Raw genomic sequence first — 13,878 nt, forward strand, 5'->3', positions numbered from 1 at the left:
ACACCAGAGAGGACAGTCGTCCAAAAAAAATCAACTGTATCCACCACAAGAGGAATTTGAGTTCCCAAAAAAGAATAAATCAGAATGAAAAGTAACAGAGCTACTCCAACCTGCTGCCACCTTGAGCGGCACAATTCTAGATACTTATACTTATACTTGGAGTCGTTGCTCATTGCAAACTAGCAATGTTATCAGATGTGCTTTAAGAACATTACATTAAATGATTATGAAGCTCTCATTTCAGGGAGGCTACATTTTGTACTTTATGCAGATTTCAGTAACCTGGATGTTGCTGATTGCAAGGGAGGCCGGGGGCTGTAGTCCAGTTTATCAAAGTATTACTTTTCTTCAAATGATGTAAAATGTTTTAGTAGATTTCTATGTTAATCAGTTTTTGTGTACTGTTTTGGTGTTTACCCACCGACCTGAAAGCCCAGCCGTGCATCACAGCAGTCCTGAACCCCAGTTTAGAGCATTGCAATTGATTTAGATTTTGGCTCCAAAATTCACAAAAACTACATTCTTTCAAAGATGGCGCTGCGTGAACAGCAGCAAGTTATTTCAGATCTGCCTCCCGTTTTCCTACTTTTCCTATTTTAAGTGTTTTAGACGATTTTCTCTATTTTTCTTTACAGTGAGTGAAACACTGTGCAGTTGTGCGCTTGGGAAGCCTACTTTTATTATTGTTGTGTTTGGCTTTTTCCTGCTTTCCGCACTCTTTGAGTCCGCACTGGGGAACCCTAATGGATTTAACCATAGCCCCATTGTCTACACATGGGACCTCCTTAGGCTGTGTGACCCTGCGTTTCACCACGCAGAGATGCCGGAGATTCCTGCAGAGAGACAGAGGAGACTTAGGAGGAGGTACAGACCATATCTGCCCTCCATAATTATGGGAAATGTCGGCTCCATCTCCAACAAGACAGAGGAGCTGGCCACGCTGACGCGGCAACAGAGAAAGTACCGGGAGTGCAGGCTCTTGTGTTTTACGGAGGCATGGTTAAATGGACGGGTTCAAACTCGTGCGAGCAGACCGGAGTGTGGCGGAGAGCGGTAAGAAGAAAGGAGGAGGGCTGGCGGTGTTTGTGAATGAGAGGTGGTGTAACAGGATGCATCCACGTGAAGGAACAGCTTTGAACCCGGGACTTGGAGAATACATCAAGTGGCATACGAGAGAGAACAAGATGCTGGATGCTATGCTAACATGAAGGACGCTTACACCTCTGCCCCCTTCCCACTTCTTGGACTATCCGACCACAACCTCATCCATCTGGTCCACCAATACACACCCAAGGTGAGAAGAAAGCGAGCACAGAAAAGATCTGTGAAAGTGTGGACGGAGGAGGCCAAAGAGAGATTGCAGGACTGTTTTTAAACCACAGACTGGGGCATGCTCTGCAGCTCTTATGGAGAGGACATTGATGGCCTGACCTACTGCATCATGGACCACATTAACTTCTGTGTGGACAGTATTGTGCCAACCCAATAGGTAAGGTGCTTCTCCAACAACCATCCCATCTGAACCAGAAGAAGAGGGCTTTCAACTCAGGGAACCGGGGGGTGGGGGAGTTCAGCTCGAGCTCCAGTGGAGGATCAGTAGGTGTGAGAAGGACTACATGAGAAGCTGTTGGAGCGGATCGCTCAGAACAATGTGCGGAACGTGTGGAGAGGACTTAAGAACTTTTCTGGATGTGGACAGGGTGTCAGAGGGACAGCTGATGGAGACCAGCACTGGGCAGATGAATTAAACTTCAACAGATTTGGTTCTCCCCCCACTCCCTCTGCACACTTCCTGCTCCCCCCTCTTCACACATGTCCAGCCCAACAGACGCTCCTCTCTTCCCCCGAATACCTTCATCTACAGCCAGCCCCTCCACCCCAGCAGCCCCCCCCCCCCCCCTTCTTTTTATATTATACTGATATTTTGGTCTTCTTTCATTTGAATCAATAATGATTGTTGGTCGCAGATAATCCCAGAGGTCAGAAGTGCGCTCATGTCAGAACAGATTTTATGAAACGTGTTGGGTTTTTATGCAAATGACAGCTTCTTTATTAAAAATATGATGCAGAAAACTTTTAAAGGCAGCAGTGTGGACCAACGTCTCTGAACTGAAACACTGAAGTACAGGCTTTTAATATTTCTCAGAGAGAAATTTTACAGGGTGATGTAAGAATCACACTTATAATGTAGAAGTTTTCTATAGGATTAAATGATGTCAGACATGCAGCTGCAGCCTCAGACTGAGATCAGACTCCTGTTTTTGCAGAGCTGCAGGTCTAACAGGATGTATAGAAGAACACAAAAATGTTGCTGCAGAACATCAAAGACAATCTGGAAGCTGGATGGAAACATCCTCACAGCATCGTTGTTCATGTACAGGTCCTTCTCAAAATATTAGCATATTGTGATAAAGTTCATTATTTTCTATAATGTAATGATGAAAATTTAACATTCATATATTTTTGATTCATTGCACACTAACTGAAATATTTCAGGTCTTTTATTGTCTTAATACGGATTATTTTGGCATACAGCTCATGAAAACCCAACATTCCTATCTCACAAAATTAGCATATTTCATCCGACCAATAAAAGAAAAGTGTTTTTAATCTGCCGCTGTTTCTGGTTCAAAAGTGGCTTGACCTGGGGAATGCGGCACCTGTAGCCCATTTCCTGCACACGCCTGTGCACGGTGGCTCTGGATGTTTCTACTCCAGACTCAGTCCACTGCTTCCGCAGGTCCCCCAAGGTCTGGAATCGGCCCTTCTCCACAATCTTCCTCAGGGTCCGGTCACCTCTTCTCGTTGTGCAGCGTTTTCTGCCACACTTTTTCCTTCCCACAGACTTCCCACTGAGGTGCCTTGATACAGCACTCTGGGAACAGCCTATTCGTTCAGAAATGTCTTTCTGTGTCTTACCCTCTTGCTTGAGGGTGTCAATAGTGGCCTTCTGGACAGCAGTCAGGTCGGCAGTCTTACCCATGATTGGGGTTTTGAGTGATGAACCAGGCTGGGAGTTTTAAAGGCCTCAGGAATCTTTTGCAGGTGTTTAGAGTTAACTCGTTGATTCAGATGATTAGGTTCATAGCTCGTTTAGAGACCCTTTTAATGATATGCTAATTTTGTGAGATAGGAATTTTGGGTTTTCATGAGCTGTATGCTAAAATCATCCGTATTAAGACAATAAAAGACCTGAAATATTTCAGTTAGTGTGCAATGAATCTAAAATATATGAATGTTAAATTTTCATCATGACATTATGGAAAATAATTAACTTTATCACAATATGCTAATATTTTGAGAAGGACCTGTATGTTAACTAACTAATACATGATGGCACATTACAATATACTTCAGCTCTCAGCTCCTTCTCTGCTCCCAGGGTCATATGTGATGCAAACCAGATCATGGGTAATGAGCACATGGAGAGGAACTTAAAGCACTGTGCAAATTTTCCTACTTTACTTGTTCACCAAACTGAAATATACCCATTTCAGTAAAAGGAGGACTTCACAAAGCACAGAGCACCTCCCTGAGCTCAACCTCAGCTCCCTGAGCTGGACTTTAGCACCCTGAGTTTAACTCAAAATTAAGAACCTCAGGATTGATTCAATTTAGGAATATCAGCTGTTCTCTATTCAGGTTGAGACAATCCAGAGTTCATGGAGAGATTCAGAGTTTGTTGTTCCTCCTTTCTGGATTCCTCATGATCAGTTTTATGTTAAAACAACAGAATAAACAGAGGGTGTACTTTCTTTTAAACACGACTGTGGCTTAACTTTAGCGTAATATTAAATATATTCGAATAAATGAAACTCCGTTTAATGTTTTATTTCACAGCTGGTTTCTAGGGTCGGAACTGGTTCCTGAGACTTTTATTTAATCAGACCCAACAGTTTGGGTCATAAACAAGAAGCAGCACAGTTTGCACTTTGACCAGAACCTAAAGATCACTATGATCCAATCCTAAAACTGATCCAGAATTACAATGACCCAGTCCAGACCCAGACTAGCACATGTGAACTCTGTAACTGTGCCTCAGTTCCTGCTGACTCTGAAATGTTCCTCAGCTCTTCCATGATGCAGCACCATCTCTGAGGCCTCTTCATAGGCCTGCACTGCAAACATAAACAGACCCATCTTAAACAGCACACTCCGGACCTGCATGTCTGGATCAGAACCCTGGCCGTTTCCTTCTATCCTGGACCAGTTTACCTGTCCTGTTTTTATTCCCAAACATCCCGCACCGAACACGCGCACCACCATTCTCTGTGCGCGTCCCCGTGGATGAGCTCACCTGCGATGAGCAGGGCTCCGTCCCTGCTGGACTCCGTCCCTCCGGACTCCAGGCCCACGAAGCCCACCTTCAGCTTCTTCTGTTCAGTCTGCGCTCCGGGGAACACCCCGCCGTTCCGGGACTTCTGCACCATGACGGGGACGTGCACCGAGCTGCGGAGCTACACCGTGGCCGCACACGGAGCTTCGAGGCGGGGCGGAGGCTGCGGGAACATCGCTACTGGAAGATGGAGGGATGAAGAGAAATAACGCAGAGAGGACATCCGAGCTGTAGATTGGCTGATCAGCAGATCTTCCTCCTCTACCTCACCTCTGTGTGCGTAAATCGACGGGATGACGTCAGCGGCTGACGATCAGCACAAATCAAGAGCGATTCAGAGGGACTATTATTATGGCAGGCCGCTTTAAAAATAAAATCGGCTTCACCATACTTACATTCCAGATATCTGAAATTAATTAATGACTAGGCATATTAGTTAATTAAGATATCTCTAATTGTATTCTGACAGCTATAAATGACATCAGATTTACCGTTTAGTTGTATGGAGTCTCCAATTCAAGATATCTGTAATAAATCACTGACTATCTGAAACGTATATTTCAGATATCATCAATTAAATTATGAATAGTCAGAACAAATTACCTCAAATTTGCTTTCTAACTAGTCATAATTCTTATGAACATGTCTTAAATGACCTTGTTATTCAATATATCTTAAATTTATTTTTAGATATCTGAAACTATGATTTGTCCAGTGCAAATTCAATTGCAGATATCTTGAAAGCAAATACTGACTAGGGCTAAACTAAGTTAGGGATATCTAGAAATGCATTTTGAACTAGTCAAAAATTCCTTTTAAGATATCTCCAAATAAATTAGAGATATCTCAAACATTTTTTATCCAGACATCCTTTGTGTGAGGTATGATTCAAGTCAACTCAGAGGCAAGAACGATACATTTCAGTTTTACTTGCAAGGGTAGCCCACTTTGCAGTGCAAACTACAAAGTTTTGACACCCTATCTCTTTATTTATATGCACAGTTCAACAGACAGTTCAGACAGGGTGTATATGTGTGTGTGAGGCTGAAAGGAGGCTGGTTCTCACGGGATGCGATTGTGTGAAATAGATAACGGTGATCCCACACACAGGAGGGCTGCATACCAGAGCATGATACAAAGCGGAGTGCAGGTGCCTTGCAACACAAAGTTTTTACATGAGTGATAACAAGTCCTCGCACCCATCCAACAGTCCCTCCTTTTATCACAAGTAAAAACATTTTATATAAAAACGAATAAGAAAAATACTCTGTATGAGCAGAAACCCACGGACGGTAAACAGATTTTATTTTGTGGGAAATACTCATACGGCCCCGCCGCCCTCGGCGACCATTAAAAGTTAAATGTTGATCAATACTTGAAATCATAAAAATAAAAGATCAATACTTGAAAACATAAAAGAATAATACTTAATGAAAACAGTGAAACATAAGAAAGGAATTAAAAAATCTGCCCTGTTTATGTCATCATTGTACTTTTTCTTATTTCACTTAAGCAACAACTTCTTTCGATTTTCTGCTGTAAGGTCATTTTATGAAATACAATGTATGAGTACACTCAGGTTTTTGATGTGATTTATTTACAACATGTCATCATAATCGTCCCCTTCATTTTCGTGCATTTCTACCTGGTTCAGTGTTGCATATGCCACCGTGACTGACTGAGTTACTATTCTTTGTACCATGCATTTGCAACATGGGATAATACATATTGACAGGAGACACAGAAGGCCCATGCATGCTATTACTGCAACTAGGAGAACCTTAAACAGATTTATCCATCCCCCTGTGAGCATCCAATCTAACCAAGTACCAGTAATTTTGCAGAAATGGGTGTGCGTCATGTCCTTCCGTCAGTGGTCTGAGATGGGTCCCGTCTGTTGTCCACCTTTTCTGCAGTGTCCTCTCCCCTGGATCCTGTAGTGATAGAAGAATAAGTACTGCTGCCAGTACAAAGCTCAGGCTTATCAGTCCTGTCCACATGTTACAGAGAGCCATTTTATAAGTCGGGTACAGATCAGCTGTTTTCTTCACCGGTTTGAGACACTGGGCCCTATGGCTCCTCCAGTCCCTTTGTACCCGGGCATACAGCTCATGAAAACCCAAAATTCCTATCTCACAAAATTAGCATATTTCATCCGACCAATAAAAGAAAAGTGTTTTTAATACAAAAAACGTCAACCTTCAAATAATCATGTACAGTTATGCACTCAATACTTGGTCGGGAATCCTTTGGCAGAAATGACTGCTTCAATGCGGCGTGGCATGGAGGCAATCAGCCTGTGGCACTGCTGAGGTCTTATGGAGGCCCAGGATGCTTCGATAGCGGCCTTTAGCTCATCCAGAGTGTTGGGTCTTGAGTCTCTCAACGTTCTCTTCACAATATCCCACAGATTCTCTATGGGGTTCAGGTCAGGAGAGTTGGCAGGCCAATTGAGCACAGTGATACCATGGTCAGTAAACCATTTACCAGTGGTTTTGGCACTGTGAGCAGGTGCCAGGTCGTGCTGAAAAATGAAATCTTCATCTCCATAAAGCTTTTCAGCAGATGGAAGCATGAAGTGCTCCAAAATCTCCTGATAGGTAGCTGCATTGACCCTGCCCTTGATAAAACACAGTGGACCAACACCAGCAGCTGACACGGCACCCCAGACCATCACTGACTGTGGGTACTTGACACTGGACTTCTGGCATTTTGGCATTTCCTTCTCCCCAGTCTTCCTCCAAACTCTGGCACCTTGATTTCCGAATGACATGCAGAATTTGCTTTCATCCGAAAAAAGTACTTTGGACCACTGAGCAACAGTCCAGTGCTGCTTCTCTGTAGCCCAGGTCTGAGGAATGCGGCACCTATAGCCCATTTCCTGCACACGCCTGTGCACGGTGGCTCTGGATGTTTCTACTCCAGACTCAGTCCACTGCTTCCGCAGGTCCCCCAAGGTCTGGAATCGGCCCTTCTCCACAATCTTCCTCAGGGTCCGGTCACCTCTTCTCGTTGTGCAGCGTTTTCTGCCACACTTTTTCCTTCCCACAGACTTCCCACTGAGGTGCCTTGATACAGCACTCTGGGAACAGCCTATTCGTTCAGAAATGTCTTTCTGTGTCTTACCCTCTTGCTTGAGGGTGTCAATAGTGGCCTTCTGGACAGCAGTCAGGTCGGCAGTCTTACCCATGATTGGGGTTTTGAGTGATGAACCAGGCTGGGAGTTTTAAAGGCCTCAGGAATCTTTTGCAGGTGTTTAGAGTTAACTCGTTGATTCAGATGATTAGGTTCATAGCTCGTTTAGAGACCCTTTTAATGATATGCTAATTTTGTGAGATAGGAATTTTGGGTTTTCATGAGTTGTATGCCAAAATCATCCGTATTAAGACAATAAAAGACCTGAAATATTTCAGTTAGTGTGCAATGAATCTAAAATATATGAATGTTACATTTTCATCATTACATTATGGAAAATAATGAACTTTATCACAATATGCTAATTTTTTGAGAAGGACCTGTATACAGGGAGAAAAGAAAGGCAGGTAATCACAAGAACTAAGAACAGGTGTGGCAAGGAGACATGGAGGCATAAGGGACAGGTGGAAATAATTAACAATAAAGGAAACCATAGACCTAAGAACGGTTAATACAAAAACACAAACCAAGTCCAAGGATGTCATACCATGACATGCAGTACTTGCAGGAGACAGACATTTTCAATATACTTAACCAATGGATTTATTAATGCTATAGGTTATACCATGAAAAGGACATTTTCCAAGCACTGAATTAAAATTATTTGATGATTACTTTAAATATTTTCTTTCATCTTTCAGCAATTTACTGCTTGATGATGTGGATTACCATGGAGACTTAAATGTTTTGCTGCCAAAGAACTACCTACCATGTATGTCTTGTAAATGCTTTATGAAGTTTAGGGCCGTGTGATCACAAGAGAGTTGCACATTGGACAATGGTAATGACTCCTGAATGCTTGTCTGCCTTCCTTACAGAAGCAGGCTGCCACAAATGTTTCTTAAAATAGATACAGAATTGTTAAAAAAGCAATGAATCCTCTACATGACAACAATAACATCCCATAAGAGACTTAAATAACATTCAATAAAATCATACCTTGATTGTTGTCAGAAAAATAAATAGCTTCTCTCAGGTGCTTTCTGAAAAGGTGACCACTATTTCCAAGTTCCTTTTTTTCACAGAAAACACACTGAGGTGCAGCACAGGCAAGAAATGAATCAACATCAGAATAACTCTGATGTAAATGTGAACCTGTGATACAAAAATAAAGAGATCCAAGCAACATGACTTACATTTTAGAAGAATTGAACATGACAGTAATCAGTCTAATGATTTTAGCATTGAATGCAGTTTATCGCATTATTTCAGTTATTTTACTAGCAAACATCAATACACTCCATACATATCACTTAACCTCTTACTTACCTTCCATTTTCCAAAGTGAGTAGACGACAGCTAAAGAGGTGAGACCCTGTACATATACTGAAGTCACATAAGAAAAAAAGTTATTGTTAGTAGGTAGGATGAATAAGGTACCCAACCACTAAGTTTGGGATTAAAACAATCTATGTGTTGTAGAGTCAATATCACTACATGAAAACGTAAATAAACCAACATTTAGCTTTCAGCTATTAAAAACTGTAGCTACATTTATGTTCACATACCAGTTAGTTTTTATCAACTTTCTGGGGCATAAAATCCACAAATCAAACCTCCGCTTTTACAGTGACAATGGTGCTCAAAGTGAATGTTCAAAGTCATTGCTGCCATGCTGTTGTTACGTAGAGCACTGTCAACGCGTAAAAATTCATATCTAATTATACTAACTATAACAATCAGTAGCGTAGGTGTTTTAAAATGCCATGGTAGCTTTAGCTATAAGAATAAAAAAAACTTGAACAACAATGATCCCAGAGCGTAATATCACTAAACATTTCTCACTAACGTTAGCCTGACTACATCGTCAATTGTACATAACCAAATACTTAAGTATTATTATATGACAATATAATGTAAACTGTGGCAAAAGATAAATAAGTTACATACCAAGGTATCCGTATCCAAGAGAGTACGTTCTGGGCTTGTAAGACTAAACAACTAGAAAAAGTCTTTAAGGCCGTTCCGTGATTGGCTGCTCGAACATACAATACCTGCCCTGCAGGGTTGCCAGGTAGACCTATAGGCTGGACATTTAAATAAATGCCACGTATCAAAAAACAAAAACAAAGTTCTGTAAAAAAAAACAAAAAAACATTTACCACATTTTAAAGGTTATATTTCGGTTGAATAATTTCTTCAGCACAATGGATTTGATATTTCTCTCTTTAATCGCAATAACATACCAGTTTTCAAAAGTCATTTTGAAAATTTTTTCTTGTTTTAGTTGGTCATAGTTAAACTATCTAACTTATTTGTAGTTGTTATTGGACAATAAATTCTTGACATAGCCCTATATATATTACATTTTGTGTCTATTACAACTATTTCTTACCTCCCTTGTGTAAACAAGTGTCATACCACACAGTAAGCTTTTCACTGAAACTTTAAACAGGGTTCAGCAGTCAAACACATATCTGGCAACCATTTCAAGTTGATCCCACCAGCATATCCAGAAATAAATCCTTAACTCATTTGCCAAATAACTGCACTTTATTCTGTCAGTCAAAAAACGTCTTTTATCTGTTTCTATGTTTTGCAGTTGCGCTCGTACACCCTAACTTACAGACACCCTACACACTGGCATGGGGGCCGTTGTCTAGGGTGCATCATGTGTTCTTAGTACACTATTAACTGCAGCAAGTCTTTGTAGCCTAGACCAAAAATGACATACAGAAAATGATACTATCATAAGTGTGTATCTTACTGTTAATTAATCCTTTCATGAAATATGGGGTTATATTGTATTTTGCGAACTGGTGTTAAATAAATTATAAAGCATGAACACAAACAGAAAAGACAATTTAAGTGCCAAAGACAAACTATGCAGAATGAAACAGAGCTATGGACTATTGAGCTAAAGAGATCACAAAAGTATGTCTGTCAATATTTTTCTATTAAAAATAGAAGTGACTTTAGGTTGAAGAATGTTGGTTAAAAAACAACCAATAACTGCATCATTGTCTGCAGCTAACAACTGAGTAACAGGTTAGAGCTTCGAACAATACATGGAGAATGACCTATCAGTCTTGTCTCTCTGGCAGCCTTATGGCCTGGGACTTCCAGGGGGTTTTTAAGCATTTATTTATAAGTTTCTGTTTGTGCAATAAATCTTCGTCATCCTTTCAACACGTCACACATAGTGCTATTTATTTTAAATGTCAAGTAAATACAATCACCTTATGTTATGGGTCTAAAGCTGTTTATTAAATAATAATCAATAATTACATCATTATTTAAAGGCAAAAGGCTATAACAACAATGACAACTCATTTGCCGATAATCAGCATTGGCATCACTTCCGGTGGCAGCTCCACAGACACTATTAACAATAATGACAACCCATTTGTAGATAATCAGCATTAGCTTCCACAAAAACAGCGGCAACCGCTTTGGCAAGCTTTTACGGCCGGTCTGGCACCTTCTGGCATCCTCGCGGAATCCCCTGCCACCCTGCGGCAGGCTGTGGCAGTTCTGGTGGCAGTTGAGCTGCCACTGCCACAGATTGAGCTTGCTGTCTCTCCTGGTTTTAGCAGACAGTGCTCTGTAGCGCCACCTGAAGGTAAAAGCCTAAACAGTTTGTGTGCAGGGTGTGTGGGGTCTGCAGAGATTTTAGCAGCTCTTTTCCTGACCCTTGACCTGTATAAGTCCTGGATGGAGGGAAGGTCAGCCCTGATGATTCTCTTTGCAGTCCTGATTATTTGTTGCAGTCTGGACCTGTCTTGTTTGGTGGATGATCCAAACCACACTGAGATGGATGAAGACAGGACAGACTGAATGATGGCAGTGTAGAAGATGACCAGCAGCTCCTGAGGAGGGTTGTACTTCTTGAGTTGCCTCAGGAAGTACAGTCTCTGCTGGGCCTTCTTCTGGAGTTTCATAGACGGGTCCGCTGAGGTACAGTCATTTGTGTAGAGGGAGAAGAGGAGTGGGGAGAGATCACACCACTGGGGGGCGCCGGTGCTGATGGTTCTTGTGTGGGAGAAGATGCTTCCCAGCCTCACCTGCTGCTGCAGGTTCTTCAAGAAGCTGTTGATCCGCTGACAGGTGGAGGCTGGGACGTTGAGCTGGGTGAGCTTCTGGTGGAGGATGTCTGGTATGATGGTGTTGAAGGCCGAGCTTAAGTCTACAAACAGGATCCTGGCGTACGTCCCTGGGTGGTCGAGGTGTTGCAGGATGAAGTGTAGTCCCAAGTTGACTCCATCATCTGCCGACCTGACTGCCCGGTAGGCAAACTGCAGGGGGTCCAGCAGGGGGCCTGTGATGTCTTTCAGGTGCTTCAACACCAGCCGCTCAAAGGATTTCATGACCACAGATGTCAGGGCTACAGGCCTGTAGTCATTTAATCCTAGGATGGCACCGGGATGATGGTGGAGTGTTTAAAACAGCTCCAGTGAATTGTTGAAGATCTCTGTGAAGATGGGGCCAGTTGGTCAGCGCAGGCTCTCAGGCATGATGGGGAGACATTATCAGGTCCTGAGGTCTTTTTTATTTTCTTTTTTTTTCAGGCACTGAACGATTCTATTTACATCTTCCTCTGAGATCCTTGGTGCAGGCAGTGGTTCTTAAGGTAGGGGGGTGGTTGGTGTATAGCAAGAATTTGAGTTTGAATAGGATGTGGAGGAGTTGGCTTGAGGTGTGAACTGCTGCTTTGCATACCTGCAGTAGAAGCCATTGAACTGATTTACCAGGTGAGGATTCTGCTCAGGGTTGTGGGAAGGTCTCCTGTAGGCAGTCAGGTTTTTCAAACATTTCCAAACAACAGAAGCGTCTCCATGTGAGAAGCTTTTCTTTAGCTTATACAGGGCCCGGTCCCCACTGCTGCGAGCCTCTTCCTTATCCCTGTGCAGCTGCCTCAGATGAGAATCAGAATCAGAATCAGAAAAGCTTTATTGCCAAGTACGTTTTTGGACATACAAGGAATTTGTTTTGGCGTAGTCGGTGCAATACAATACAAATGAAACAGTATAAACATATCTACAATATAATATAAATATAAGTGCACAGTTTTAAGTGAGTGAGAGTAAATATAGAGCAGTATAAGATGCAAGAGCAATACAACAGTGCAGGTGATCATTGTGCAAGTAAAGCAGGAGTCCAAGCTGAGCGTTAATGTAACTCATAGAGTTACAGGTTACAGGTGTCCTGTCAGTAAAAAAGGGGGGGTGTGGGGGAAAGGGAGAGTGTCAGGGTGGTTTCCGGGCTTTGTTAACCAGGCTGGTGGCAGATGGGAAAAAACTGTTCTTGTAGCGTGAGGTTTTGGTCCAGATGGACCGCAGCCTCCTGCCAGAGGGGAGAGTCTCAAAGAGTCTGTGACCAGGGTGGGAGGGATCAGCCAGAATCTTCCCTGCCCGCTTCAGGGTCCTGGAGGTGTACAGTTCCTGGAGCGACAGTAGACTGCAGCCAATCACCTTCTCAGCAGACCGAATGACACGCTGCAGCCTGCCCTTATCCTTGGCTGTAGCAGCGGCGTACCAGATGGTGATGGAGGAGGTGAGGATGGACTCAATGATGGCTGTGTAGAAGTGCACCATCATAGTCTTTGGCAGGTTGAATTTCTTCAGCTGCCGCAGGAAGAACATCCTCTGCTGGGCTTTCTTGATGAGGGAGCTGATGTTTGGCTCCCACTTGAGATCCTGGGAGATGATGGTTCCCAGGAAGCGGAAAGATTCCACAGTGTCAATTGTGGAGTCACAGAGGGTGATGGGGGCAGGTGGTGCTGGGTTCTGCCTGAAGTCCACAACCATCTCCACTGTCTTTAGAGCGTTGAGCTCAAGGTTGTTCTGGCTGCACCAGTCCAACAGATGGTCCACCTCCCATCTGTACGCAGACTCATCACCATCAGAGATGAGTCCGATCAGGGTGGTGTCGTCCGCAAACTTCAGAAGCTTGACAGACTGGTGACTGGAGGTGCAGCTGTTGGTGTACAGGGAGAAGAGCAGAGGAGAGAGAACACAGCCTTGGGGGGAACCGGTGCTGATGGTCAGGGAGTCAGAGACGTGCTTCCCCAGCCTCACGCGCTGCTTCCTGTCAGACAGGAAGTCAGTGATCCACCTGCAGGTGGAGTCGGGCACACTCAGCTGGGAGAGCTTCTCCTGTAGCAGAACTGGGACGATGGTGTTGAAGGCAGAGCCGAAATCCACAAACAGGATCCTGGCGTAGGTTCCTGTGGAGTCCAGGTGCCGGAGGATGACGTAAAGGGCTAGGTTGACTGCATCATCTACAGACCTGTTGGCTCTGTAGCTGCACAAACTGCAGGGGGTCCAGGAGGGGGTCGGTGATGTGAACCAACGTTTGTTATTGAATGTACTGAAGGTCTTGATCTGCACACAACCTCACAGAAACTG

The 13,878-nt window shown here is 43.2% G+C and overlaps 1 protein-coding gene and 1 long non-coding RNA gene across 10 annotated transcripts in view; both read right to left on the bottom strand.

The window, feature by feature from the left end:
* LOC124856411 (potassium voltage-gated channel subfamily KQT member 2) overlaps positions 1-4,666 on the bottom strand; it is a 66,634-nt gene extending 61,968 nt beyond the window's left edge. For 3 of the 9 annotated variants that reach the window (XR_007035325.1, XM_047346795.1, XM_047346793.1), the window contains exon 1: positions 4,298-4,663. Coding sequence is in view for 6 of the 9 variants with exons in the window: in XM_047346795.1 (XP_047202751.1) it covers positions 4,298-4,430 (133 nt within the window). In the remaining 3 variants the exon portion in view is untranslated. Of the gene's footprint in view, positions 1-4,297 lie in introns of all 9 variants that reach the window. The other 6 variants (XR_007035324.1, XM_047346794.1, XM_047346792.1 and 3 more) reach the window with 4 other exon arrangements.
* Positions 4,667-8,234: 3,568 nt separating this feature from the next.
* Positions 8,235-9,543, bottom strand: LOC124856336. The gene is made up of 4 exons (XR_007035304.1): positions 9,422-9,543; positions 8,801-8,857; positions 8,471-8,626; positions 8,235-8,371 (listed from the first exon to the last, which is right to left on the bottom strand). It is a non-coding gene; the product is annotated as an uncharacterized LOC124856336 (long non-coding RNA).
* Positions 9,544-13,878: the final 4,335 nt, after the last annotated feature.

This window comes from Girardinichthys multiradiatus, chromosome 20, assembly GCF_021462225.1.
Source record: "Girardinichthys multiradiatus isolate DD_20200921_A chromosome 20, DD_fGirMul_XY1, whole genome shotgun sequence".
NCBI classification, from domain to species: Eukaryota; Metazoa; Chordata; class Actinopteri; order Cyprinodontiformes; family Goodeidae; genus Girardinichthys; species Girardinichthys multiradiatus.